Source organism: Pongo abelii, chromosome 9 (assembly GCF_028885655.2).
Source record: "Pongo abelii isolate AG06213 chromosome 9, NHGRI_mPonAbe1-v2.0_pri, whole genome shotgun sequence".
Taxonomy (NCBI): Eukaryota; Metazoa; Chordata; class Mammalia; order Primates; family Hominidae; genus Pongo; species Pongo abelii.
This window is the reverse complement of record NC_071994.2, coordinates 125,982,154-126,009,363: the sequence shown is the minus strand read 5'-3', so window position 1 is coordinate 126,009,363 and position 27,210 is coordinate 125,982,154. Positions and strand designations below refer to the sequence as shown.

At 45.3% G+C, this 27,210-nt stretch overlaps 1 protein-coding gene across 2 annotated transcripts in view; it reads right to left on the bottom strand.

Moving 5' to 3' along the window:
• UBASH3B (ubiquitin associated and SH3 domain containing B) overlaps window positions 1-27,210 on the bottom strand; it is a 158,854-nt gene that overhangs the window by 13,482 nt on the left and 118,162 nt on the right. Inside the window, exons 2-10 of one of the 2 annotated variants that reach the window (XM_024255626.3) lie at window positions 24,658-24,711; window positions 23,720-23,906; window positions 21,225-21,423; window positions 17,684-17,853; window positions 11,608-11,816; window positions 6,103-6,235; window positions 4,664-4,784; window positions 3,907-4,029; window positions 1,939-2,031 (exon numbers count right to left, since the gene is read on the bottom strand). In XM_024255626.3, the coding sequence (XP_024111394.1) occupies window positions 1,939-2,031; window positions 3,907-4,029; window positions 4,664-4,784; window positions 6,103-6,235; window positions 11,608-11,816; window positions 17,684-17,853; window positions 21,225-21,423; window positions 23,720-23,906; window positions 24,658-24,711 (1,289 nt within the window). Of the gene's footprint in view, window positions 1-1,938; window positions 2,032-3,906; window positions 4,030-4,663; window positions 4,785-6,102; window positions 6,236-11,607; window positions 11,817-17,683; window positions 17,854-21,224; window positions 21,424-23,719; window positions 23,907-24,653; window positions 24,712-27,210 lie in introns of both variants that reach the window. The other variant, XM_024255627.3, reaches the window with a different exon arrangement.

Below are 27,210 nucleotides of genomic sequence, written 5' to 3'. Positions count from 1 at the left end.
CAGGATATATGCTGGCTTTAAGTCATATCTGACTTAAGGAAAAAAGCCACAAGTCATTATCCATATAATTTATTCAAGGCTGGGTGCGGTAGCTCACGCCTGTAATCCCAACACTTTGGGAGGCCGAGGAGGGCAGATTACTTGAGTCCACGAGTTGAGACCAGCCTGGCCAACAGGGTAAAACCCCATCTCTACCAAAAATACAAAAATTAGCAGGGTGTGGTGGCGTGCACTTGTGGTCCCAGCACTCGGGAGGCTGAGGCAGGAGAATCACTTGAACCCAGGAGGCGAAAGTTGTAGTGAGCCAAGATTGTGCCGCTGCACTCCAGCCTTGGTGACAGAACGAGATTCTATCTCAAAAGAAGAAAACTTATTCAATTCTGTGACTACTATAATTCCTCTTTCTTCCTTTCTTTTTTTTTTTTTTTGATACAGAGTCTCGCTCTGTCACCCAGGCTGGCGTGCAGTGATGCGATCTCAGCTCACTGCAACCTCTGCCTCCGGGGTTCAAGCAATTCTCCTGCCTCAGCCTACTGAGTAGCTAGGATTACAGGCACCTGCCACCATGCCCAGCTCTTTTTGTTTTTTTTGTATCTTTAGTAGAGATGGGGTTTCACCGTGTGAGCCAGGATGGTCTTAATCTCCTGACCTCGTGAACCGCCCGCCTCGGACTCCCAAAGTGCTGGGACTACAGGCGTGAGCCACTGCGCCTAGCCCCCATAATTCCTCTTTCTAAAGCAAATTCCACGATGGTCTTACCAAGAAACTTCAGATAGTCTCTGAGTATCCAACATCGTATTTGAATATCATGTAAATTATTCATTTTCTCTATCAGAAAATCTAATGCTGAACATGTACTAGTAGCAGTGCAGAAGTCCTCTGTTTTACTATAGTGTAACTGGCTTCCTAGAAATAGTCCCTGCTTAATTATCTTCGTATTGCATGTAGTCCAGTTGTTCTGTGCAAATTTAATACATAAATGCCTTCTGGTAGTGAAGAGGTTTACTTAAGGTTAAAGGATAGAAGACTCAGAAGTAGTGTCAAATTCTTTGTTGGCTTGTTTATTTCTGGCTCATTAATTTCTTTGGTAAAAGTAAACAGTCTAATCCTGTTCCTTTTAGTTTTCCTTCCCATGAAATGAGAATGGAGATACCTGTAACTCACGCTTCCACAGATTTTAGGGTGAAAGTTGAGTATCTTGGTAGCAATGGTGCTTTTAAAGTCTTTCTAATTAAGTAAAGACAAAAATGATGATTAAGATTTGAGGCTCCTAAGAGCACCCTTGCTGCTGTAAACAGGAGGCAAACAACAGATCAAAACAGGAAAGTTATTTGACTATTAAGTGTAAAGAAAGGATCACACTCTGTAAGTTCTAAACATTTTGCAAGCCTAGGATTCATCCAAGAGCACTTTAAATTCTCAAGGAAAACATTAGTATACTTCCTTTTATTTTGCTTAGGCTGCCAGAGTATTTTTTTTTTTTTTGAGACGGAGTTTCACTCTTGTTGCCCAGGCTGGAGTGCAATGGTGCGATCTCAGCTCACCATAACCTCTGCCTCCCGGGTTAAAGCAATTCTCCTGCCTCAGCCTCCCAAGCAGCTGAGATTACAGGCATGCACCACTACGCTTGGCTAATTTTGTATTTTTACTAGAGACGGGGTTTCTCCATGTTGAGGCTGGTCTCGAACTCCTGACCTCAGGTGATCTGCCTGCCTCAGCCTCCCAAAGTGCTGGGATTACAGGCGTGAGCCACTGCGCCCGGCCCAGAGTATGTTTTTGTGACTTATGCAAAGATCGCTTTCTGAAAGAATCCTCGCTTCATTCCAGATTCAAAGCTTTCAACTGGCAAATGTCCCAGGACTCTAAGATAATTTATGTGTGGGGCTGCCTAGAAACAGAGGGATGGACTACTTGTTTTTGTCAACCTGCAAGTCTTACCTTTCAAGATATTGTGTGCAGTCTGAACGCAGCGAAGGGACGGGGAGCAATAGACATGATCGATAATGGTATTGCTCTCTAATAAGGCTTCACCTGCAAAGAAAACCACAAAAGAATCAGTCTGATGGATTTACTCAGTCTCACCTTGACCTGCAGTGTGAGAGGGGGCCAAGCAGTAAGCTCCTGTAAACCCCTCTTTCCTAACTGGGACTCACATAGAGCCAGTAGTTTCAGCCTTTGTTAGTTTCTAACAAAACCCCTCATCGGTGTTCCTATGAGAGCAAGCGAAAGAGCCCTTCTTGTCTTTTCTCTTTTTTTTTTTTTTTTTTTTTTTTTTTGAGATGGAGTCTCGCTCTGTCACCAGGCTGGAGTGCAGTGGCGCAATCTTGGCTCACTGCAACCTCTGCCTCCCGGGTTCAAGCCATTCTCCTGCCTCAGCCTCCCGAGTAGCTGGGAGTACAGGCGCGCACCACCACGCCCAGCTAAGCTAATTTTTGTACTTTTAGTAGAGATGGGGTTTCAACATGTTGGCCAGAATGGTCTCGATCTCTTGACCTTGTGATCCGCCTACCTCGGCCTCCCAAAGTGCTGGGATTACAGGCGTGAGCCACCATGCCCGGCCCCCTTCTTATCTTTTCTTTCCCTTCCCTCTGGTGCTAACAAGTGGTAAAGCCTTTAGCTAGGAGATATTTAGAAACAGGACAATACTTTGACTTCAAGTTTGTGAAAGAGGATTTATTTTATGAATATTAGGTCTTGTTTTAATTTTATTCTGTGCTAACCAAAATCTCAGCGTGTCATATTTTTAGATACCAGAGATAAATCCCAACACCTCATACTTTGATGCTATCCTCACAAAATCCACTTCTTTAAAAAATTTATTATTATTCTTAATTTGCATTTTAGAGATAGGGTTTTGCTCTGTCACTCAGGCTGGAGTGCAGGGGTGTGATCATACCTCAGTGCAGCCTCGAACTCCAGGTCTCAAGCAATCCTCCTGCCTCAGCCTCTCAAAGTGCTAGATTATAGGTGAAAGCCATCATGCCTGGCCTGGAATCTAGTTATTTTGTCTACTGGATTAAATCCAAACACCTTAATTTGGTGGCCAAGGTCTTTCACGAACTTGCCTTTATCCACCTTGCCAGCCTCATCTCTGCCTTGCGTCACAATTTATACTCTAGACACAAGACACTTTATTTCCCCTGCATTCCTGAGGCTGTTTCTCAAGCCTAAGACTCTTTATGTGGTCCCTCCCACTGAGAATGCCATTTCCTCACTCCTACTCCTTCTTTGCCCAGCTAACTTCTACTTCAGCTCCCAGCTCACCTCTTCACTCTTAGATGTCTTTTTGTGTTCCCATAATATTCTGTGACCGTGCTTAGCTCTATGTATATCATATTGTATGATAATTATCCACACATAAGTTTGTTTCCCTGACTCACACTTGGGTTCCCCTAGTCCAATGCCTTGCACAAAGTAAGTGAGCACTAAATATCTGCTAAGTGACTGAACAGAAAGTACTATCTCCCTGTGGCAGTAATGGAATGGGCTTGCAAAGAGCTAGGCATCTTCAAAGGATCAGTTGGCGTTTATAAATTCAGCAAGTCCAGGGTCTGTCTTCTTCACTCTTGTCCTCTACCACAGCCATGCTGGCAGATGCTGCTGTCTTGAACTAGAGGCTGACCTGTCTGCTACATCCAACAGTGAGCACAGTAACCCAAGCCATTACTGGATCACGTGCTCCTCAATAAGGACCACACCTCATTCACTTTGTTCAACCAACCCAGGGCTGAGCACAGTGTCCTAAACTTAATGGTTGTGTAGTAAATTCCTTTTGAATTGAGGAAATATATTACTTGTAGGAAAGTTATAGAAACCCCCAGGAAGTGGGGTACCATATCCATGGTACCAGTGTTTTGAAGGAGGAGGCAAGAAATGCCTGGAGTGCAGTCACTCTAGGATACTTACCCACTAGTCTCGCTTGCATGCATCCAAACACAGTGATGGGAGCATCTTTCTCGTAATCTCGGAAACCACCACTCCGCTGAGGTAAACTATGAGGCATGTTCAGGTTGGTGCGTATGTAGCGGCCTGAAAAATAAAAAGGTTAGACAGAGGATACATACATTTCTTGTTTACTTAGGACTCCCTTACTGATCCTGACACTCTCCACCCCCACTCCTTCTTGGCCAAAGAGATCACATTGAGCTCTCTGGAGCTGATGGAAAATATCAAGGGCGACATTTTGTTTCATAAAGTGACTTGGAATCCACTCTTCTATTCTACTGACAAAAGTGACATGAGGTAGTTTCTCAGTGAAGGTAATAACCAGGCACTCTAAAGCAGGTGAGATTCCCTGGTTAAGCAAGCCTCCGTATCTTCAAATGCCACTCAAGTGAAAAGGGAACCGAGCGAGCCAGTGAGATTTAATGGCAGGAACTCTGGCCATAGGATCAGGGCACGTTTCTGCTACTGACTTTGCCATATGACCTTGGGCAAGACAGCTGTCTTCTTTGGTCCCTGGTATCCCAGTTTATAGAATGGTGACAAGAACACTTACTTCTTCCCTAAAGCTCAAGACAATCAGGAGGGGCTTAAGCATGACAGACATTTTCTATAGTACACAAAACTATAAATCACTGCATCTAGATAACTGTAGCTTGACTGTGCCCCCTAGAGGCCACTATGGGTATGGCAGTACTGAGCAGGCCCACCAGCAACTCACCTTTGGCATCGAAGCACTGGGACAGCCAGTACTTCCCAAACACAACATCCATCCTCTCACCATGCCGACACACAAAAAGGCATCGCTTCTGGGGGCCGGGCTGGCTGTTGACCCTCAGCGGCTGCAGAGAAAGAAAGGCTATTAGTGAAGACACACATGGCAAAGTGGACATGTCTTGGAGCCAGGTGCCAGGTGAGCTGAGCTCTACTACCAAAGTTCCGCCGGGGTATGACTTGGTGAGGACAGTAAGACTCATCCTACAGACCTCATAAGTTATTTTGAGGCTCAAATAAGAGAAACTACATGTGCTTTATAAAATAGGAAGGGTTACGAAAAGGGCATTAATGTTGCTACGTCTGCTCTTTGTAGGAGTAGCATTTGGCCATTACTAAAACATGATGTCCACTTTAAGTTACAGCTCAGAGGTAAAACTAGCCATTCATGTAGAGAGAGCCATCTAGTGGGACACCTTCCCCCCAAAAAGGGGCGATTCATCAACTTCTTCAGGGAGTGAGGACTTCTGTGATCACAAATGTGTCTACCTTTTCTCTAAAGTGTGTGGACAGACCACATGGTCCTCATGGTCTGCTCCAATAATGAGACCCTGTTTTCCTATTCTAATCACTATGTAGGCTCTGCTGTCTGACTATATATATGTTGGTGATCCCCAAAATGAGACAACTGCTACCTCTGGGTGATGACATAGGCAAATCTAGTCAAAGGCTTGTCCAAATGACTTTGGCTTCTATAACTGCTGGATGGAATCTTACAGATGTTTCTACATTCCGTCTTTCTGATACAGTCAGCTTTTCCAGTTTCCTCAGTGCTGGCCAGCACTTCACATTTGCTTCTAGTTGCCCTGACATGGTTAATATGTGGAATGGTGGCATGACCCTTCCCATCTCTTTTCCTGTTGTTCCTTAATTTAAATCCTGGGCTCTAGCCACAATGGTTACTCTCCTGATCCTCAACATGCTTGAACTTTCAGCTTGCCTCTATTTGTACTGTTCAACAACGACTCCCTGCCTCCTTCCATCTCCAACCTTTCTTGAAAAAGTTAACACATATTGAGCACTCATTATATGCCAGTTATTGTGCTAAGAGCCTTATTTTATTATTTTCTTTAATCTTTGTAACAACCTACAAAACAGATACAACTATGGGCATTATTCCTACTTTAGAGATAAAATCTCCTCCTATGTCTGTGGAACAACCTTCCTTATGAGCCTAGGTTCAAATGCTGGAAGTAACTGTCAGTACTGCTCATCTGATTCTTCCTAGCCTTGAATTCTTGTATATCTTTTATAATTCGGTGTACTTTCTTCCCAAGAGATCACGGAAGCTTTGGAGACAGCAAGGGCAATGCCTCATACTTAATAAATAGGTTCTCAGTGAATCCTGGTTAGAGTTGGGGGTGTGACCCTAACAATCAGCCTTACCTGCATGGGCTGGCAGATGATAGTAAGAGGAGTCGTCTCCCCGAGCCCCTGGTCCTCATACGGCCGCCTCTCCAATACTCCATCCCCAAATGTGAGAGAGTTGGACGATGATGTATTTAAGATTGAATAAGAACTGCAGAGGAAGATAAGGAAGGTGTTAACTGCTCTGGCCAGCAGTCATCAGCACTTCCTCCTGGGCTCAACAGGAGTGTGGGAATTAACTCAAAGCCCTCTGTCAGTAGCACAATGATGGGGGAAGCTGAGCAGGAGTGGCCCCATTCCTAAGGGAAAAATATCTTGTTTTATACTGAAGTCTTGCAGTTAATAAATTAGAGGTAGGCCGGGTGTGGTGATCACACCTGCACTTTGGGACGCCGAGGCAGGCGGATCACTTGAGGTCAGGAGTTTGAGACCAGCCTGGCCAACGTGGTGAAACCCCATGTCTACTAAAAATACAAAAAATCAGCTGGGCATGGTTGTGCGTGCCTGTAGTCCCAGCTACTAGGGAGGCTGAGGTATGAGAATCGCTTGAATCTGGGAGGTGGAGGTTGTAGTGAGCCAAGATCGCACCACTGCACTCCAGCCCGGGCGATAGAGCGAAACCCCGTCTCAAAAAGAAATAAGAATAAAAATAAGTAAATAAATTAGAGGTAGATGGATTTCTGCACTGAGGACAGATATATTAATTCCTTTGGGCAGGGATGGATCCTAGTGATTTTGTGCCACGCATGGTTGGCACCAAAGACAAGTTCAAGAATAACAATGTATCAATTATCTGTTTGCAGCTATTTTTCTGGTTGAAAAGAAATCTACGATCCCTGTTGCCTTTAATATTTCCCGTGGTAATTTCCATCTGAAGTGAAGAGTGATAGGGAGGTATTTTCACCATCTCCACCTCTTAGCCAGTGGCTCCTAACAGTCAAGGAAACTTTGTGCCAAAGTACCCTATTCCACCCTCTTCAGTCTCCAAACCCTATCTCCCCCTCAATCACGCCTCCAGCAAGATGATTACAAATAGAATTATTTCAGAGAAGACCATTCTCACCAGATGTTTAGAGCTGTGAGCCAAGAACTGTCATTTCTGAGTGTAACACTATAGCTACAGAAGCCTAAAAGAGGTCTTGCTGAAAGGAAGACAGTCAAAACCTGCCAAGCTTAAATTATTGTCAATAGTAAGACTTCCGCAAAGCTTTATCTAATAAACATTGCAATGTAAATATGGTTGTTAGGCAAATCCAGTGAACATCTTTGGAATCACTGAACAGAGTCCAGGGGAAACATTTAAATTTTATAGATTTCTTGCTTCTTTACAATTTGGGTAGCCATCCATCTCAGTTTGCTCCATATACTCCCAGCTTGCATCTGTTGACGAGGCAACCTGTCTAGGCTACCACCTGTTCTGGATTATTCACTTTTAACATTATATTATCAGAATTTTATTTTATTTTATTTTAGAGACGGAGTGTTGCTCTTTTCGCCCAGGCTGAAGTGCAATGACACGATCTGGGCTCACTGCAACCTCCACCCCACAGGTTCAAGCAATTTTCCTGCCTCAGCCTCTGGAGTAGCTGGGATTACAGGCGTGCATCACCATGCCCGGCTACATTTTGTATTTTTAGTAGAGACGGGGTTTCACCATGTTGGCCAGGCTGGTCTCAAACTCCTGACCTCAGGTGATCTGCCTGCTTGGCCTCCCAAAGTCATGCTGGGATGACAGGCGTGAGCCACCGCACCTGGCCCATAATTTTATTTTTGAAAATGTCTTTTTATATTCACCAATATAATACAGCAAACTGGTTGTTAGTAAATTTTTGTTCCTTCACTTTCAGAAGCGGCTCCTTTTTCACTAGAAGTGATAGACTCATTCTATCTACTTATAAACGAAGGTCTCAGAAGTCTCATGCCCTGAAAAACTGATTTTGAACCCTTGTGCATATCAGAATCACCAGGAGACTTTAAAAAAAAAACACTCATGCTGGGGTTCTGCTCCTCACAGACTGTGATTCAGTAGGTCAGGGGTGGGACCCAGGAACCTACAGTTCAACAAAGCGGCATCAGTCCATCTGAATATGTTGCCAAGTGAAACCTGTTACAGTAAAATTTAAGTAACTGTAGCCCAAGGAAATCTTGCGCCGTTCACACAGTATAATAGACCAGCTATTCTACTTTATTTCAAACTAAGATCCTCCCAAACATCACACAGTTCAAGAAAATCCAGTTAGGCTGGGCACGGTGGCTCACGTCTGTAATTCTAGCACTTTGAGAGGCCGAGGCAGGCAGATTACCTGGGGTCAGGAGTTCGAGACCAGCCTGGCCAACGTGGTGAGACCCTGTCTCTATTAAAAATACAAAAATTAGCTGGGCGTGGTGGCACACACCTGTAGTCCTAGCTACTCAGGAGGCTGAGGCAGGAGAATCACTGGAACCCAGAAAGCAGAGGTTACAGTGAGCTGACATCGCACCAGTGCACTCCAGCCTGGGCAACAGAGTGAGACTCCATCTCAGAAAAAATTAAAAAAAAAAAAAAAAAAAAAAAGAAAACCAGGTTTTATTATCTGACTCATCAAAGCTTCAGGGTGCAAAATGTCTGGCTACCTAGAATCGTTCTTGTACATATCTGTTTGTTTCTTTACTTTATCGCAGCTGTGAAGATACCGACAGGATCCCTTCTCTCCCTCCTTCGGCTCCCATGGCAAGATGAATGCCAGCCTCTTTCCCTTCTTAACTGTCATTATAATCAAAGGACCTGACTCACTCTGAGACAGCGTGGAGCTGCCAGTTCCAGTAAGGCAACAGTCAGATGCTTTTTGCTCAGAACAGTGGAGGGAGGAAGCCGGGCCTGACATCCAGAACATCTCAAGCATCGGGAGAGCTGGCTTCTCCCTGCAGCACGCCAGGCCTGTGCTAAGCCCAAGCGGCCAGGCAGCTCACCCAGCTTCGGAGAACACAGTGGGGCTTCATCAACTCCAGTTAGTGTGGAGAGAACGTATTTCCTTAGGAGGGACTCAGAGAACTGAGAAGCACTTGGCAGGGAGTCTTGTCAAAATCATTGACCCCTAGTCGTGACTTGTTGCCTGGATACCGGGGGCAACTCCCACCATGCCAGCCAGGCCATGCTCGACATCCCCCTGGGGCTCTACCTCCTGAGGTCTATCTTGGGTTAGGAGAGAGAGAAGGTCTGTGTCTGTCTTACAAGGAAGCTGGGCTCTGCCTCCTTGAGTCATTTGACCTCTGGGGTTAAATAGGAAAGTGCAGTTCATCTACAGGATTGCTTTTATGGAAGACACATTTCCTTTGATGAGCACTAAGTGAGGACTGGCAAACACGAGATAGAAAAAAGAGAATAATCATCATTGTGCAAATGGCAATTTTATAGTCACCGCTATACGCCAGACTCTGAACCATGTAAAGCTAAGCTCTGTATTGCAGTCTTCACAACAACCTTATGAGGTAAGTGCAATTATTAGTTCCATTTTCTAGATGAGCAAACAGAGGCTCAGAGAGGTAATGCAACTTTGCCAAGGCCACACAGCTGGTAAGTGGGAGAGTGATCGTTTAAATCCAAGACTATTGGAATCCAGTCTCAAATTCTTAATTACTGATGCCTAACTTATTTCTCTACTTTGAGCAGGGTTGGCTGTGGAAGCTGTTAGTTTAATTTCAGACATTGTTCTCACAGACATGACATCATTAGTAATCTCTCGAATAAAAGATGACACAAAGACCTCCCTGGGATGCACTGACCGAAGTCACTCAGGTTCACCTATACGTCGGCCTGAGCTGTAATTTAGGGAAGAGTGGGTTTGGATGGAGTGAACTCTAAGAGATCAGCACTGCTTCTCACATACCTCCACTTTTTTTTTTTTTTTTTCAGACAAAGTCTTGCTCTGTTGCCCAGGCTGGAGTGCAGTGGCGTGATCTCAGCTCACTGCAACCTCCACCTCCTAGGTTCAACTGATTCTCCTGCCTCAGCCTCCTGAGTAGCTGGGACTACAGGTGTATGCCACCATGCCCAGCTGATTTTTTTTTTATTTTTGGTAGAGACAGGGTTTCACCATGTTGGTTTGGCAGGTCTTGAACTCCTGACCTCAAGTGATCCACCCACCCTGGCCTCCCAAAGTGCTGGGATAACAGGCGTGGGCCACTGCACCTGGCCATACACCCACTTTTAAGAAAGAGATCTGATAAAACAGCAACTCCAAGTACTGTAAAATAAGAAATAACAGATCTGAGAACTGTGCTTTGTCAGGCAAATAATGTTTTAGTTCTCAGTTTATTCATGCATATTTTGCTTTACTTGTTGTTATAGGGATTAAAATGGAGACTTTGGAAACCCAACTTATATATTTTGATCTTCCAAAGCATTTCTGAAAAAGTAAAATGTTTGGGGAACATGAGACAGCTTTGACCTCTAATTTTGTGCCATCCAATTCTGGAGGCTCATGGGCTAGGCTGAGGTGGGAGCAGAGTGAGAGAGAGGGGAAGGGATTGTTGGGTGGGGTTATTGGGGAAGAAAATATTCTTTCCCATCTTTGGATTTGTGGTTTGTCTGTTTGTGGCTCACTAGGGTAGGGGACCTTTATTTTCTCCTTCCAGGCAAAAGACTTGATGAAATCATCTCTCTCTGCTTCTCCTTTATGGCAATAATAACAATATTAGCCACCAAGCAGCTGGTGCTCATGGCTTCTGCCTCTCAGCCGTGTTGCCACATGACAAAAACAAGAGGGAAAAAAACAAACTAGCATGCAGACCCTGGCTAGATGCCCCAGTGCGCCGGGGAAGCGCTGGCTTTGAGCTGCTCCAACTAAGAAAGAGAAGATGCCTTTTGTTTCTATTTTATCTGTTGGGACAAAGTTGGCCACTGAACGTGGTACCAGCATGGAATGGGGGCAAAATAGTAACGAGGGACATGTGAAAAGTTATTACCCTAAAGAAGACTGGCAGAGGGGAGGCGGACCCCTTTTCAGTCTGGCAGTTGCCTGTTCCCTTAGACACGGTCTTTGTTGTCTAGGCACGCACAGGCTGTGTCTGGGGACTTGCTCAGGGTCACTTAGCAAATCAAGGATACAGTTAGGGCTCCTGCCTCTTGAAACCCCCTTCTCTATTGGTCTGGATGGCCGGGTAGTAATCTGCCCAGCTGCTTCGGGAAATCAGACCACCCTGACTCATGACCCAGGACAAGGTGGACAGAAGCCCTAAAGCAGTGAAGACACAGCACTGGGATGATGCCACTCTTCAGCCAGAAGAGATGGACCCCAAGCAACCTCAGTTTAGTCTCTGATCAGGAACTCAAGCAGACAACTATGGCAGATGGGGCAGGCAGAGGGAAGCAGAGCAATCCATTTCGCATTTTTCCCATGCCTCAAGTCAGCTCCTTTCCTGGAATTCTGGAATCCACAGGGCCTTCTTCCCATGGATTCCATTTACTGCTGCCCTGTGTATCCAGGATCCAGTCTGCCTTAGCAACATTCTTCAAATGGCATAAAGGTCTTTGTGTCTGCTTACCCATGAAATATCCAGGTGCTGCATTCATCAGCCTTGGTAATGTAATTCTCAGGCAGGAGTCCAGAGCAGCCGGTGGTTAAGGACGTACCATAGATCCAACCCTCGCTGGTGCTGGTCTGCTCCATTGGAGACATGAAGATGAAGTCCCCAGGGACCAGCTCCAGCTCATCGTCATTTTGTGGGGTATAGGGGTAGATGACTTGTAATGTCTGAAAAAGGAAGAGAGGGTGAGTGAGCCCCACGCCTCACCATTCTCCTGAGCACCTTGAGGGCAGGACTGTGTGTTCTGCATTAATACTGCACACCTCCAGAGGGCGATGTGCCCAGGAGCCCTTGGGGTCTGCAGGCCCTGAGTAGATGTGAATTCCTATCAGAGAGCACTTCTCTCTTCAGGGTATTGCAGGTGTATGCCTGGTGCTAGAAATGGTTCCATACTTTTCTTCAGGCATGTTTAGATTTCCCATCAGGATTCAAGTATCGTTTTTGGAAATTGACCTGAAATCCTGTAGGCTCTCTGGCCAACTGCTATATAAACGGACATGGACCTAGCTTCCCTTGCTTCATCTGATAGTCACTATGATAGACACTTGAAACCCAGCTCATGGAAAGCCAGTCTTCCATACGGGGGTTACAGAGGGGCCAGATGGAGTGTCTCTCCTCCAGGAAGGCTCAGGGAATGAAGTACCCCCCTTTCTATGTAACTTAGCTCTTTATTTATGAATTATTATTATTATTATTTTGAGATGGAGTTTCACTCTTGTCACCCAGGCTGGACGACAAAGGAGTGCAATGGCGCAATCTCAGCACACTGCAGCCTCCGCCTTCTGGGTTCAAGTGATTCTCTTGCCTCAGCCTCCCTGGTAGCTAGGATTTCAGGCGGCCGCCACCACACCTGGCTAATTTTTGTATTTTTAGTAGAGATAGGGTTTCACCATGTTGGCCAGGCTGGTCTCGAACTCCTGACCTCAGGTGATTCCCCTCTCTTGGCCTCCCAAAGTGCTGAGATTACAGGTGTGAGTCACCATGCCCGGCCAACTTAGCTCTTTAAACCAGACATGGTTCTTGCCTTAAAGGAGTTTTCTTTAAACCTGTAGTTTTAACAAAGGTCCTGAAAGAAAAATGTCTAGATATCAGTGTCTACGTCAGCATGTAGCCGGCTTTCATCAGATGGAGAAAACGTTCTTACTTTGGGCTCCAAAACAGCCCCCAGGCCAAAAACAGGCCATGCCAGTTGGCTATTTATTCTTTGTTTCTTTTTGCCTTCGTTTCCTGGTATGTATTAACATCACAGGTATAGGCATGAAGGTACTGTAGAAAACATTTATTTTAGTATTTTTTGTTACTAATAGTGGGAGACCTCAATAGTAAGGAAAATATTTCCTATCTTATCTGTTTCACAAGGGACACAAAGACGGAGAAAGCTTTAACAGCTTTTACTATTTTCGAGGGTCTCAAAGCCATTAGTTGGAGGCTAAATATTCTGGTCTCCACTTGCATATTTCTAACTTTGGCTTCAGGCTTCAGTTTCCTCATCTATAAAATAATACTTAAGCCTATAAAAGTTAAATGAGACAATCTAAGAAAACACCTTAGGACAGAACCTTGTGCTCCGAAGGGGCATAATTATTTCTACAGAACCAGAGCACCTGATCTCCCAGGCCACATCCTTCCTTCCAGCCGACCCTGATCCCTGGACTCTGTGCTGGGTAGGCCTGTGAACTAATTGGCTGGTTGATGTCAAGGTGATACACCAGAACATGTTATAAAGAGAGAATTTCCTTCTGGAAATCTCTAAAGAAAGGAACCAGTAAAGGTGTGATTCTTTTCATAAGATGAGAGTGATTGTGCAGAGAGCTCATTTGCACCGCTGCATTTCCAATTTTCCTTTTATGTAGGGCACCTGTTTGTTTCCCTAATTCTGACTCCAGCATCTTTCAGTTCTAGATCTTCCCTGCTCCGATTGCTGCCTTATTCTTGCTGTCCCTCTGCCTCATACACACTCAAACCACCTCTTCAAACAAGCCAGGAAGGTTTTTTGTGGGATTGTTAAATCACCTTAAAGGGAAAAAAAATTCACTCGAAATCTCATAAACTGCAAAGCTAAATATGTGATGTCCCATGAAAAGGAGTATTCTTTTTTTTCTGGGACAAGGTGGAGAAAGTCACCGAGTCACAGGGAAACAAGCCTAAACTTGTGTTCCTTAAATGTTCAAGCACAGCATGGTCTTGGCTAATAATGCCTTTGGCCCAGTGGTGCCTTTCCCTTGAGAAACTCAATGCGATTTCAGAGAGGTCCTCATTGTTCTATCACGTGGCGGGGGGGTGGGCATTCATTCTATCTCTAGGTTATCCCCAGGGAAACTGAGGCACAGCAAAGGTTACAGACAATATGTCCTAGGCATAGGGAAGCTGGACAATAAGTAGCTTCGATTTATTGAATGAACAATAAGAGAAGGCATTGTAGCAAATCTAAAACTATAACTGGGACCCATGTCTCCACTGCCCTTTCTCACTCACCAAAAGCAGATACAAAACCTTAGCCTAAGTTTGAAAGATATGAGAACACATGCCTAATTTATATTACATTCTACTTATTCTTTTGTTTTATGTTTTCCATCTACTTGTAAGAACTCTTTTTTGTGTGTGAGATGGAGTCTCGCTCTATTGCCCAGGCTGGAGTGCAGTGGCATGAGCTTGGCTCACTGCAACCTCCGCCTCCCGGATTCAAGAGATTCTCCTGTCTCAGCCTCCCGAGTAGCTGGGACTACAGGTGTGTACCACCAAACCTGGCTAATTTTTGTATTTTTAGTAGAGACAAGGTTTCGCTGTGGTGGCCAGGCTGGTTTCGAACTCCTCACCTCAGGCGGTCTGCCTGCCTCGGCCTCCCAAAGTGCTGGGATTACAGGCATGAGCCACTGTGCCTGGCCTGTACTCTTGAATCCAGGATGGGCACTGTGGCTCATGCCTGTAATCCCAGCACTTTGGGAGGCCGAGATAGGCAGATCATGAGGTCAGGAGATCGAGACCATCCTGGCTAACACGGTGAAACTCTGTCTCTATTAAAAATACAAAAAATTAGCCAGGAGTGGTGGCAGATGCTTGTAGTCCCAGCTACTTGGGAGGCTGAGGCAGGAGAATGGCGTGAATCCAGGAGGCAGAGGTTGCAGTGAGCTGAGATTGCACCACTGCACTCCAGCCTGGGCGACAGAGCAAGACTCCGTCTCAAAAAAAAAAAAAAAAAAAAAAAAAAACCAAAAAACCAAAAAACCTCTTGAATCCACCTCAGGCATGTTTTTCTCCTCACTACAATGGGATGGAACTCAGTGTGCTGAATGAAAGGCAGGCACAGCCCTGTGTGAATACAAGAGCTGAACTGTCTTTGGAGCCCTTTTTATTCTCACTCACAATAATAGCTGCAGCAACTTTTTTGTTGCTGTTGCACCCACCTTGTGCTGGGTATTACATTAGAGCCTTTCCATACATCTTCTTTATTTAGTCTTCATAACCATCTAGCAAAACATTGTCACCATTTTACAGATGAGAAAACTAACGACTGGAGATTTATATAAGTTGTCAAAGTGAATTTAACCCTTACTAAAGTGATGGAGGCAGGATTTGAAACCAAGTGTGCTAGACTCCAAAATTGATGCTTTTTGGATCACCCTGTCCTTCCTCTGGATTTCTATTGGCTGGTATATTAAACTGGCATGGCCCAATGTACTCACTAACATGGAAGAGCCTATGTGAAATACAAATGGGATTCGCGTGTCCAAATCGAGTGAGAATCTAAATAGCAGAGGGATGAGGCTTTGGAGTTTTCCTAAGCATCACGGTGCCTTGCCAGAGTGTCCTTGCCTAAACCACTCTCCTTCTCTGGACATCTGTTCCCTCACTGGAACAATCAATCAAAACTGCCTCCTGGGGGCACGTTGAAGAAGGCAGGCAAGAAGAGGGTTACATGTGCAGACAGCTCAGGTAGGACCGAAAGACCTCACGGGAGAGGTCCAGTCCAAAGGGGCCGAGGAGAGCTTTATCAGAACGAATGGTAATAAATGAGCTTTTACAAATAAGAGATAAAAGAGGCCAAGTTATTTTTAGAAAATAATTCACGTGGGCGCTTGCTGCCTTTTTCCTTCCATGCCAATTGAGCAGAATGTGGGTCAGGCAGAAAAGCAATTACCCTTTGAGTTAACTGGAGGGCAGTGTTGATTAGAGGATATTCCTTGTAAAATTCCACTGCCACCTTCCTTCTCTTAGAAAGGTGACTTCTCAGAGGCCATCTGCATGCAACCCTTGACTTTTTTTTCCTTTGCCCTCAGAAGGAGTCCAACCAGCCACACCTCCCTTGTTATCTTCAGGGTTCGTTCTACGTGACTCTAGGAGATGTCAGAATTCTTAAATAAGATCAGGCCCAGTCTGCTCAAGGCATCTTACAGAAACCTGCATCAAATGACTCAAAAGGAGGACATCACGTTCCCATCAGCAGAGTCATACAAAACTGCATGCCCCTGACACTCACAGGCGCATGCTTAGCCCTGAACCTCTGACTCATGGGTTGGCTCTTCTACCACTTCCAAAACAATGAGCTTGGCTGCTCCCAGCCCTGGGGTTCTAACTGTTTTTCATTTTTTTTTTTTTTTTAAAGAAGTCTAAAAGAGATGTTAAAAGGCTATGTAAACTAACAAAAATACCAGTTCTTTGGCTGTTTGAAAAATTGGGAAACAAATATAAGTATTGCTTAATAAATGTAGTTAAGTTGGAAGGCACATTTTTAACAAACGATGAGGTCTTTTGTGGGTGGGTAGAGAAACAGTCTCGCTATGCTACCCAGTCTGGTTTGGAACTCCTAGTCTCAAGCAATACTCCTGCCTCAGCCTCCCAAAGTGCTGGGATTATAGGTGACAGCCACCATGCCTGGCTATGATGTAGTTTTGTTTCAGACAGGTTGCCCTTCTTTATTGGTCAAAATACATACTCTCTTGCTTCATCTCTGGCCCTAAATTACTAAGACACTAATGTTTTTTGTGTCTCAGCTTCTCCTTCAGGATAGAAAAAGACAATATTGGCCAGGTGCGGTGGCTCACGCCTGTAATCCCAGCACTTTGAGACACCGAGGTGGGCAGATCACTTGAGTTCGAGACCAGCCTGGCCAACACAGTGAAACCCCGGCACTACTGAAAATACAAAAAATTAGCCCGGCATGGTGGTGGGTGCCTGTAATCCCAGCTACTAGGGAGGCTGAGGCAGGAGAATCGCTTGAACCCCAGGAGCGGGGGTTGCAGTGAGCCAAGATCGTGCCATTGCACTCCAGCCTGGGCAACAAGGAGTGAAATTCCATTAAAAAAAAAAAAATGCAATATTATGCTTCCAAGATGTCACATACTTGTCTAGAAGGCAATGTTGATTCCCTCAAAGGAAGGGTGCTAGGGGTGTACCAATCTTTCTTCTTGTGATGGAATTCAGTTTTCTCACTCGGGCCTCCACTGGGATGTGCACAAACTCTCACAACAGGTGGCTTGAGTTTTCTTTTCCTGTGTGTCTGTCCTCAAAGCTCCTTGAGGACAGGACCACATTTAAAAATTCCAGTATGCTCCATGGTACTTTGCATGATACAGATACACAGCAAATATCTGTTGATTATGTCTTTGCAAGGTTTTTTTGTTTTTTGTTTTGTTTTGTTTTGTTTTGGTATTTATGTGTTTTTCACTCACCTAAGGTCAAAATGATGTCTTCCATTAACATCATAAATTTATATAATATTAAAAATTTTCCAATATATTTTTTATTTATTCTGTCCCATTTCATTTCTTTTTCACTGGAGTAGGATTGGCAGGGGAGACAGAACTATGGGGATGTTACCCAGATGAACCACTTGTGACCCAGAGAGGAGGGAGGCATGCTGGAAGCCTCCCAGTGAGGCAAGCAGAGGCTGGACACAATCCTGGGCCAACAGACTCTCTGTTAGGTGCTTGCTCCATTTTTCCCCTGTAGGTACCCATCTCCCTGCAGCAGCGAGCTGCTGATTCTGATCGCATCCCTGCACCTGGTAGCTTCTGGAACCACAGTGAGACATTACCTCATGGTTAGCAAATCGGATATCCCGAGAAAATATGGTAGCCACCCAGTCACACCCTAGCTTGACGTCAATGTTCTGGGCCAGTTTCTCTAGGGTGGGTAGGTGGCTGGCTTGGAAGTGGTAAGCCAGGGTCACATGTAGCTGCTTCTTATGAGGTTCCACATGCACTTCTGGAAAAAGGAAAAAAAGGTCAGTAATTAAAAGGTGGTGATCATAGCAATGGTGAAGACTTAAGGAAAGGCATAGAAAGCTACCCTGAGAAATTCTGCTTCCCATGTAACAAAGAAGACAAAAGACGTTTCTCTCCTTCACAGCAGTAGAATAAGGGGGTAAGGGGATGGCAAGAGATTCCGAATCGAGCCACTGTTCAAGAGATAAAGAGCCACCATATGGCTTTCCTCTAGGAGCTACAGGTCGGCTGAGGGCAGTCCTTTTAGTTAAGTCCTTCTCACAACCATTCCAGTTGATGGTCACCAGCCCCACCATTTAGATGAGGGCACTATGACCTACAGTGATGAAATAATTTGTGTAGAAATACAAAGCATGTTTTGTAGCTGCGTGACTCCCAAGGCTCTATTTCCTTCATTTTGGAATCAGGTCTCTTAGCTTCTGGGTGAGATTGATGGAGAAATGAGGGGGAAAGATGGATATTTTCAAAGTTTAATGCAGGGTTTCTCTCAACAGCATTTTGGGTTGAATAATTATTTTTTGGGGGGGGCTGTCCTGTGCATTATAGGGTGTTTAACAGCATCCCTGGCCTCTACCCACAAGACGTCAGCAGCACTCTCCAAGCTGTAACAATTGAAAATGACCTCAGACATTGCTAAATGTACCCTGGGAGGCAAAATCATCCTTAGTTGAGACATACTGGTTTAAAGTATACAGACTGTTATTCTAAGATATCCCAAGAGACAAAACAAAACAACCCTACCTATAGGAGGGAATGGCTACTTTTTTTTTTTCTCTTGTACTTTTTTTTTTTTTTGAGACAGAGTCTTCCTCTTTCCCAGGCTAGAGTTAAGTGGCATAATTATAGCTCACCGCAGCCTCCACCTCCTGGGCTCAAGTGATGCTCCCACCTCAGCTTCCTGAGTAGCTGGGACTACAGGTGTGAACCACCATGCCTGGCCTCTTTTGTATTTACATTGAGGGAGAATCATCTACTGTACAAACTGGAATAATGAAGAAGTTGCAACTAGAAGAAATTAGGGAATTTGAGAATTTAAGGAGCTTGGTGAAGTCACACAGAGAATTAGTGGCCCAAGATAGAACTAGAAATTGAGCATTTCGGTTTTAAGTACTTTTTCTTTTATACTGCATTGCCTTTCTTTGGTGTAAGCCCCATGAGACGAGGTTTTTGTCTCTTGCTTACACTGTATCCTTACTCAGCATATCATGCAGGTTTTCAGTACTTGTTAAATGAATAAATGCACATGAATGAATCTCCCTTGACTACTTCAAATGGAGGACAACAGTAAATCTACTTGATGATATCTGGGCCTGCCAACAACTGGAGAATACCAAGTTCCAGGGCAAAGACATGGTGGCCGGCTTTCCATGCTGGGTAATAAGGAGCTGGACCAGCTAAGCTGCGCAGGGTCATCCAGTTCTCCACATCCCCACCAGGGGGCCACACAACGGCAGAGAAACGAAGCCGGCCAAGTTCTTCATGACAGCAGGATCGTGGAGAGAAACTGGCTCCACCCACGTCCCACGGGGAAAGCTGGGGCTTCAACTGCTTCTCACTCAGTATGCACTCCAAGAATCTGCTGCGGCCCTGGCTGAGGCTTGCTTTTCTCATTTGTGAAGGATTTGGGTTTTGCGGCTTTGACATTAGTTTTGGTCCTTGTGGGGATTTAGTGGTTCTGACAATAACTACTGTGGGATGAGAGAAAGCCATTTCCTTGAGATTGAGGGATAAGAACAGGAAATAATTTGCCTCTCAGTTACACTCTTTCTCTGAAATATTAAGCTCCTATGAAATGTCAGGCTTCACTGAAGTCAGGACCCAGAGACTAGTCCCGTCGCTGAGGGAGAGGAAGAGGTGGGGGTGGGGGTTGCAGAGTCTAAAGAGGCCCCCTCCCCAGGTAAAGAGGGGTCTTAAGGTCCTTGTGTTCCTTCCGAGAGCACTGTGATCCTGCAGTGATGCTCAGCCCGGATCACACTCACAGGTCCCAAGCCCTGTGTGGTGCTTTTCTGGTAAAGAGGAATATGGAACAAAGGGCCTGAGATGGCGATGAAAATAGCAGCAGGGAACAATGGCAGGTGAGGGATAGGCCAAAGGCCAAAGGCCAAAGGCCAAAGGCCAAAAGGCTAAGGAGCAAACTGTGCGGCTTTGCTCAGGTCTTCCCCCTCTCTGGCACTCCATAAAATTAGGGGTAGGGGAATTCTAGGTCTCCTCCAGCTTTGCACTCAGCACTCAGCTTCCACTGTGCATCCTGCACCGTCCACTCTGGTCAGGGCAGCCTCCCCACTGTCCTCTGCTCACACCGTCTCATGCCTGCCTGCCGGTGCTCCTGCCACCCACCCGCCTGCAGGCCTTTCCTCCATTGTCCTGATCAACATCGTCCCAGGGCAAGTTTCCTTCCTTCCGTGAAGGTGGAAGCACCCCTTTCTCTTTTCAGAGCTGATGTTACACAGGGCCTGGCCGGGAGAAACCACTTCTTGTTCTCTTCCCTGTTGCACTCCTCATGTAGGAGGAATCCTCATAGTAGGTGACCAATAAGTACCTGCCAATTGTGATTTCACGCTGGAGCGAGCCAAGAGGCTCTCCCCCCACCAGGTTGTCTGTCTGTTTCCCTGCTGTCATTGAGTTAAGTGAGCTTGTCCACACCTGTAGTCAGAGAGGAGAGCTTTGCAAACTTCTCCCTCTTTTCACCTCCATCGTGTCTCCTGCCTTGAGTACCCCTTTAAGCTAATTCCTTTGACAGGAAATCTCAGGTGTCCTGAACTAAGAGCTCCCATGAGAAGAGCAGGAGACATTTGGAAGGGGTTACATTTTTAGACAGACTCTTGGGGCTTGGGGTCCTGTCTAATGGTTTTCAGCAAGTTGAAGGGTATTGGCTCAGTGGATTTTATTGTGATATAATACGAAGTGCTTCCACTCTTCTATCCTCTGCTACCCACTGAGAAAAGATATGGATTGCCATGGAGCAAACAATGAGACCCAGATAAACACCTACATGGGCGGGAGCAAGGATGTGTCTTTAATTCTGAATTAGGAGGAGATGGTGGTGCTACAAAGAAACACATTTCTAGTTCAGTATGGAAGTCATTTGTGAAACTTCAACTTGGGTGTTAGGGAATAAGCCTTAGACGGTCTCTCCAGGTTAGCAGAAGAGGAGTTGAACATTTTTACAAGGGAGCAAAAAGGCGTGGGGTGCTGCAGGAAAAGGCTCTGTTTTTTTGTCACACGTCCATTCCTGCAGGGTCTTCCACCTCCTGACCCCATCCTGCTCCTCTACCACTATTTCCTATCCTTTTTCCTTTCCAACTCTTTGATTGACAGGGCCCAGGGCTGGCCTGGCAGCTGTTTGCTCACCGGTTTTGGATGCAGCCTCTGCAGCAAAGTCAGCAGCAAACTTCTTGAGGACCTCCGCACTGTCTTCCTTTACGAAGAGGCCGATGAAGTTGGACGACGTGTAGAGCTCCAGGGGCAGCGGGGCTGAGAACTTACATTTCCAGCGACTGACCGTGGTCTGCAGGGCTTCCCCCAGGGCATCCACCTTGCTGTCCTCGCACTGGCAGGGAAAACAGGCAGTCTTCACTCAGAGACAAGGGGAGATGGAAGTCTGCTGGTACTTAACATTGGCATCCTCTCCCCAGAGACTGGAGGAGGCTGATAATGCAATTACTTAACCACCACCCCTGTCTCTGGGGAGAGAGAGGAACTGCAGACTTCCAATTATTCAGACACAGATTACCCAACTGGTGGATTAATGTAGGGAACACATGACCTCTTCCCTCCTTTCCTTGCTCTAAAGTGGCCCCCGTAAACCCAGCCAAAATTCTGCAGAACTGGTTGAGCCGAAAGCAAGAAAGAGGAGCGAGATTGGGGAGATATTGATCAAAGGACACAAAACTTCACTTAGGAGAAATAAGTTCAAGAGACCTATTGTACAGCACAGTAACTATAGTTCATCATAATGTATTGTATGCTTGAAAATTACTAAGAGAGTAAAGTGTTCTCACCACAAATACATGATAAGCATGTGAGGAAATGCATATACAATTAGCTTGATTTAGGCACTCTGCAATGCATACATATATTCAACCATCATGTTATACACCATAAATGTATATAATTTTATCAATTAGAAAAAAATCAGGCTGGGCGCAGTGGCTCATGCCTGTAATCCCAGCACTTTGGGAGGCCAAGGCGGGCAGATCACTTGAGGACTGGAGTTTGAGACCAGCCTGACCAACATAGTGAAACCCCATCTCTACTAAAAATACAAAAATTTGCCAGACGTGGTAGTGGATGCCTGTAATCCCAGCTACTTGGGAGGCTGAGGCAGGAGAATCACTTGAACCCAGGAAGCGGAGGTTGCAGTGAGCCAAGATCACACCACTGCACTCCAGCCTGAGTGACAGAGGGAGACTATATATCAATAAAAAAAAAAAAGAAAAAGAAAAAAAAAATCAAAGCTCTCCTTGCTTGTGAAAAAAAAAAAAACAACGAAGGAATGTGACAGGAGAGAGTGCACCATCACAGGAGAAGCTGCGTGTTTTATACTATTTTGTATCATCTGTACCTTTTCTTTTCCTCTTAGATGATCAGAAGTTGATTCTACATCCACCCTCATGAGAGTTGGGAAGAATGAGTCCCAGAGAGCTGTGACATCATCCTCCTACCTTCCTGACAGCATTGGAAAAGAGAATGAACGTCTCTCAAACTCTGAAGGGTTTTGAGAAAGATCCTGGGATGACTAAGAGGAAATGATAGTCACTTTAATTTTCAGAGTGAATGGTAAAAGAGAAGGTGTTAGGAACATATTATTACCTGAGAGCGAGAAAAAGAGAGAGAATATATCTGGGGGAAAAAGCAAAATATTTTTTATAAAAATGTTTTAAAATGCTGCCACTTTGTTTGGTCTTGAATATATGGAGATAAATCAACTCTTCTCTATTACCACAGAGAGCTAGAGTAGACAAAATGTATTTACATGTGTGATAGTGAGGGGGATTATATTTGGTCAGTAGAGGCCGGGCATGGTGGCTCATGCCTATAATCCCAGCACTTTGGGAGGCCGAGGTGGGCGGATCACTTGAGGTGAAGAGTTCAAGACCAGCCTGGCCAACATGGTGAAACCCCTAATACAAAAATTAGCCGGGCATGGTGGCATATGCCTGTAATCACAGCCACTTGGGAGGCTGAGGCAGGAGAATCGCTTGAACTCGAGAGATGGAGGTTGCAGTGAGCCGAGATCATGCTACTGCACTCCAGCCTGTGTGACAGAGTAAGACTCTGTCTCAAAAAAAAAAAAAAACAAAAACAAAAACAACAACAACAAAAATTGGTCAGTAGATAAGCTTGCTGACAGCTAGGATTATACACTAGGTAACAATGGCAAGTAAATATCTTTGCATTCTCTAGAAATATATAGTGGGGAAAAAAAAAAACCTGTGAACAGGAAATGGCTTTCCCTGTCTATAAACTGCCTTTTTTGTTCCCTGCTCTTAGTTCCTCCTCTTTGCTTGTCGTAAGAGTGGAGAGGGTAGACAGCAAACAGGTGTGAAGCTAGATCAGTGATTCTATTCCAGCAACCAGACCAGTGTGTCTCTCACAGAGGGTTACAATCTGGTGCTGCTGCCCCCATCCTGGGGTGCTCCTGGGCCTCAGCAGATAAAACTAGGAAGCGTTGGGGTGAGGGGCTCATTGTGGACCTCACTGATCCCTTGAAGGTCCCTCCAGCTCTAGGAGCCTGTGACTATTCCTGCTATCTTCCTGCGAGGCCCCCCTTTGCTCCAGGTCCCAAAGGGCCATCTGGGATCCTGGGGGCCAGGCTTCCCAGGGGTGGGGGCGCTGCTGCTCACCATAAAGAACTGGCAGAGTGTGATGTGGGGGAAGATGTTGTGTGCCTTGTTCTTCCCGCAGATCTGCTTCGACTGCTGCCAAAAGTCAGAAAGCTTCTGTGCTAAGGGGCCGGTGGGACGGAGGTAGAGGACGTACTCCCGGGGCAGGGGGTCATCCAGGAAGGGGTCACCAACGTGGGAGAATAACCTGTAAGACAGAAGTAAGCCAACGAGGTGTCGCTTGAGAATAATGGGAGGGGAAAAAAGAACTGAGAGACAGATCCACCCTCCACGTGCTCCAAATCCCCGGCACAGCGCGGGGAAGGGTTTTCATTCATGATTTAAAAATCTACTTCTGGAAACTCACACTTCATAACCAACTCTCAGATGCAGCAACTTCTGTCTTCCTTCTTGTCATTTTGCCTCCTCATCCTACAACTCCCTAAAAAAGTCCTAAAACCACTCTCCAGGAAGCATTCTTGGATCAACTCCAAATCCTTTCCCAATCCACTAGGACCAACCCAGTCTGTCCCTCAGGTCAGCCTATAATTAAACCCATGTCCCTGCAAAGACAAGGGAAGCTCCCAGAAAGGTAACCTTGTAGGATCCACCCTGGGTAGGGATACCCTGGAAGGTAAGTAGGGTACTTTTCTAAATTGATTTGCTCAATATCCATACCCCTAAAATGAATCTTTAAGTGACTGGAGCAGGGACAGATCTTATGAGAGAGGCTCTATCTGGGAATTACTTAGAATTTTTTTTAAACAGCTCCAAGGAGAAACATACCCTGGGGCCAGGGCAGAGGAGGCAATTGACTTGATAAATGCACTTGCCACAGTCTTTTGGCTCCTGTCTCTTCTGGAAGGGTCCATTAGAGAAAGTCTGCACCTCCCCACTCATCCACATGCACTTAGAGTTAATTATATGCTATTTTCTCAATTTATTTATCTCATACCAACCAGTCACATGCTGCCTGAACACTTCTTCCTCCCGTGGATGCCAACGCTTTTTGTCTGAAAGAAGAAATCAAATTTCTATTGTTAATATTTTTAGCCTCCTCTCACTGCAGTGGCAAGAGCTGAGTATGAAGGAGGCGACATCAAAGCCTGTGTTCCACTCACTCCTCTGTGGTGGGGAGTAGACACCTGCAGCAGGTTTTCCCCCAAGGGTCATATCGAGACATATGGAAGTTAGGACTTGTAATTAATTTCCATGTGATTAGCATCAGATTTGCATGCAGTCTGACAGCCCAGGCAGTCTATTTTCAGCAGTTTCCACATTAGAGTTTTATTTTTGCTTCTCTAAAGGTTGTCATGTCTTGGTTTTTCCTCCTTCCTCTTCACCCACTCATTCTTAGTGACCCAGATCCCTGACAGAGCAGATTCTTGTTGTCAGCCCCTTTGGCAGAAAGTATTAGAAGTGGTGCTGATGGTTTTCTTTTTTCTTTTTTTTGAGACAGAGTCTTACTCTGTCACCCAGGCTGGAGTGCAGTGATATGATGATCGTGGCTCGCTGCAGCCTCGACCTCCTGCACTCAAGCAATCCTCCCGCCTAAGCCTCCCAAGTAGCTGGGACTACAGGTGCACACCACCATATTTGGCTAATGTTTTATTTTTGTAGAGACAGGATATCATTATGTTGCCCAGGCTGGTACTGATTATTATTAAGACATAGGGCTAAAAGCTCACAAAGACAAATGGTTTGGATCAATTCATTGCCTCCCTCTACCCACTTCCAACCACCACCAGGCTGGATCCATCATCTCCAAGTATTTTACAGACATCTTTGAGGACGAGTATCACTGGATTAAAGGGAATGGCCAGAGTAGTGTAGCTATCATTCTCACTTCTGGAGAAACAACTCAAAGCATGACTAACTGTGGCTAAGTATCCATAGGCTGGTTATAGCAGTGAAGCCCTGTGTACAAACTTACAAGTGGAGTTCTTCTGAAATTATACACAGGTCTCCAAGAGCCAGATAGTTCTGGGGTCATATCTAGCCTTGCTATTCATCCATCCTTTCATTCATTCATGCATTCATGCTTACATTTATTCAGCAAACATCTACTGAATCTCAACTATTTTCTCAGCACTGTGCTAGGCTCTAGGAATACAGTAATGAACAAGACTTATGTGATCCCTGCCCTAAAGGAGTTTTCTGTCTAGTAGGCATGTAAATATTAATCATACAGATAATGATTTAATTACATTGGTGTTAAGTGCAATGGAGGGAAAGCATAGGGGACATAAGAACATAGGACAGGGAGATCTAACCTGGTCTGAGGGGCTGGGGAAGGCTGCACTAAGGATGGAAGATTTCAAGCGAAATCTGAGGGTGTAGACACATCTGCGTGGGGTGGATGGGGCGCGTGGTGGTCGTTGATGTGGAAAACACCTGGTGTATCTATTCTATAGTGAGATGTAAAGATTAAATGAGCCAGTGTAGAGAAGGAGCCTTGGACAGTGTCTGACCTATCATAGGTGATCAATAGGTGCTCTTTCTTGTCTCTTCACATTACGTTGATTCAGCATCCTTGGGAGAGAGAAGAGATGAGTGGGAATCCAAGTTACACTGACACTCTGCAAGCATCCTTTCCCCAACTGGCTGCTAAACTCACTCCCTCCTTCCTTGTCCTACCCTTCTATGGAGCAATTAGAATGACCGATGCTGTGAGAATCGCAGGGTTGGATTGGGAGGGACCTCAGAGGTCATCTGTGAACCCAACTTCTTCATTTGACACAAAGAAAAACTCACGTGGAAAGAAGTGATGAAATGCGCTTAAAGCAGCCTGGCTGGGGTGACGGCTGAGCAAAGGCCAGCCTCTGTTGTTCTGCTCCACAGAAAGACAAATTACAGACTATCCGCTTCCCCCATGAAAGTCTGCGCACAGATACAAAATGATCAGGATAAGGAAGTCTGCACAGCTAATGAGAACAGCATTGTAAAAGGCAAGCCTACTTACAGGGAGATGAAGTTACGGAGAAGCAAGACAGACCCCTCTGCTCCCCTTGGAACAGCTGGTGCAGAAAAGGCTGGAAGCACAGAGACCAGCACACGCTCATTCCCACACTTTGACAAGGTGCTCAACTGCTGCTGGGTTGCAGCCTTGTCTGTTTCCTCACGACTTACTAGACAATCAGAGGCCACACATCTCACTTTTTTTTTTCAGTACAGAAGCCACGTATGCACAAAACAACACAAATCATGACCTTTTAGAAGTTAGAACCTCTGAGGAATTAAAGTCACCAAAAAAGGACCCATTGTTCCAAAAACAACTGGGAAAAGGAAAACGCATTTGTGGCACCAGACAATGTGCTATTTATATAAGGAATTCAATTTCTTTTTTTCTACACCCTTCCCCCAGTGAAATATATCCGACTGAAATTTAATTTATTTCTTCCTAGGCACTAGGAGTATCATCTGGAAATGAAAGATCTAATTAAGTGATGGTCTCTGTAACTCAAAAGACAAGTTTTGGAAAGAGTTCAAAGAAAAAATTGAGAAAGATAATG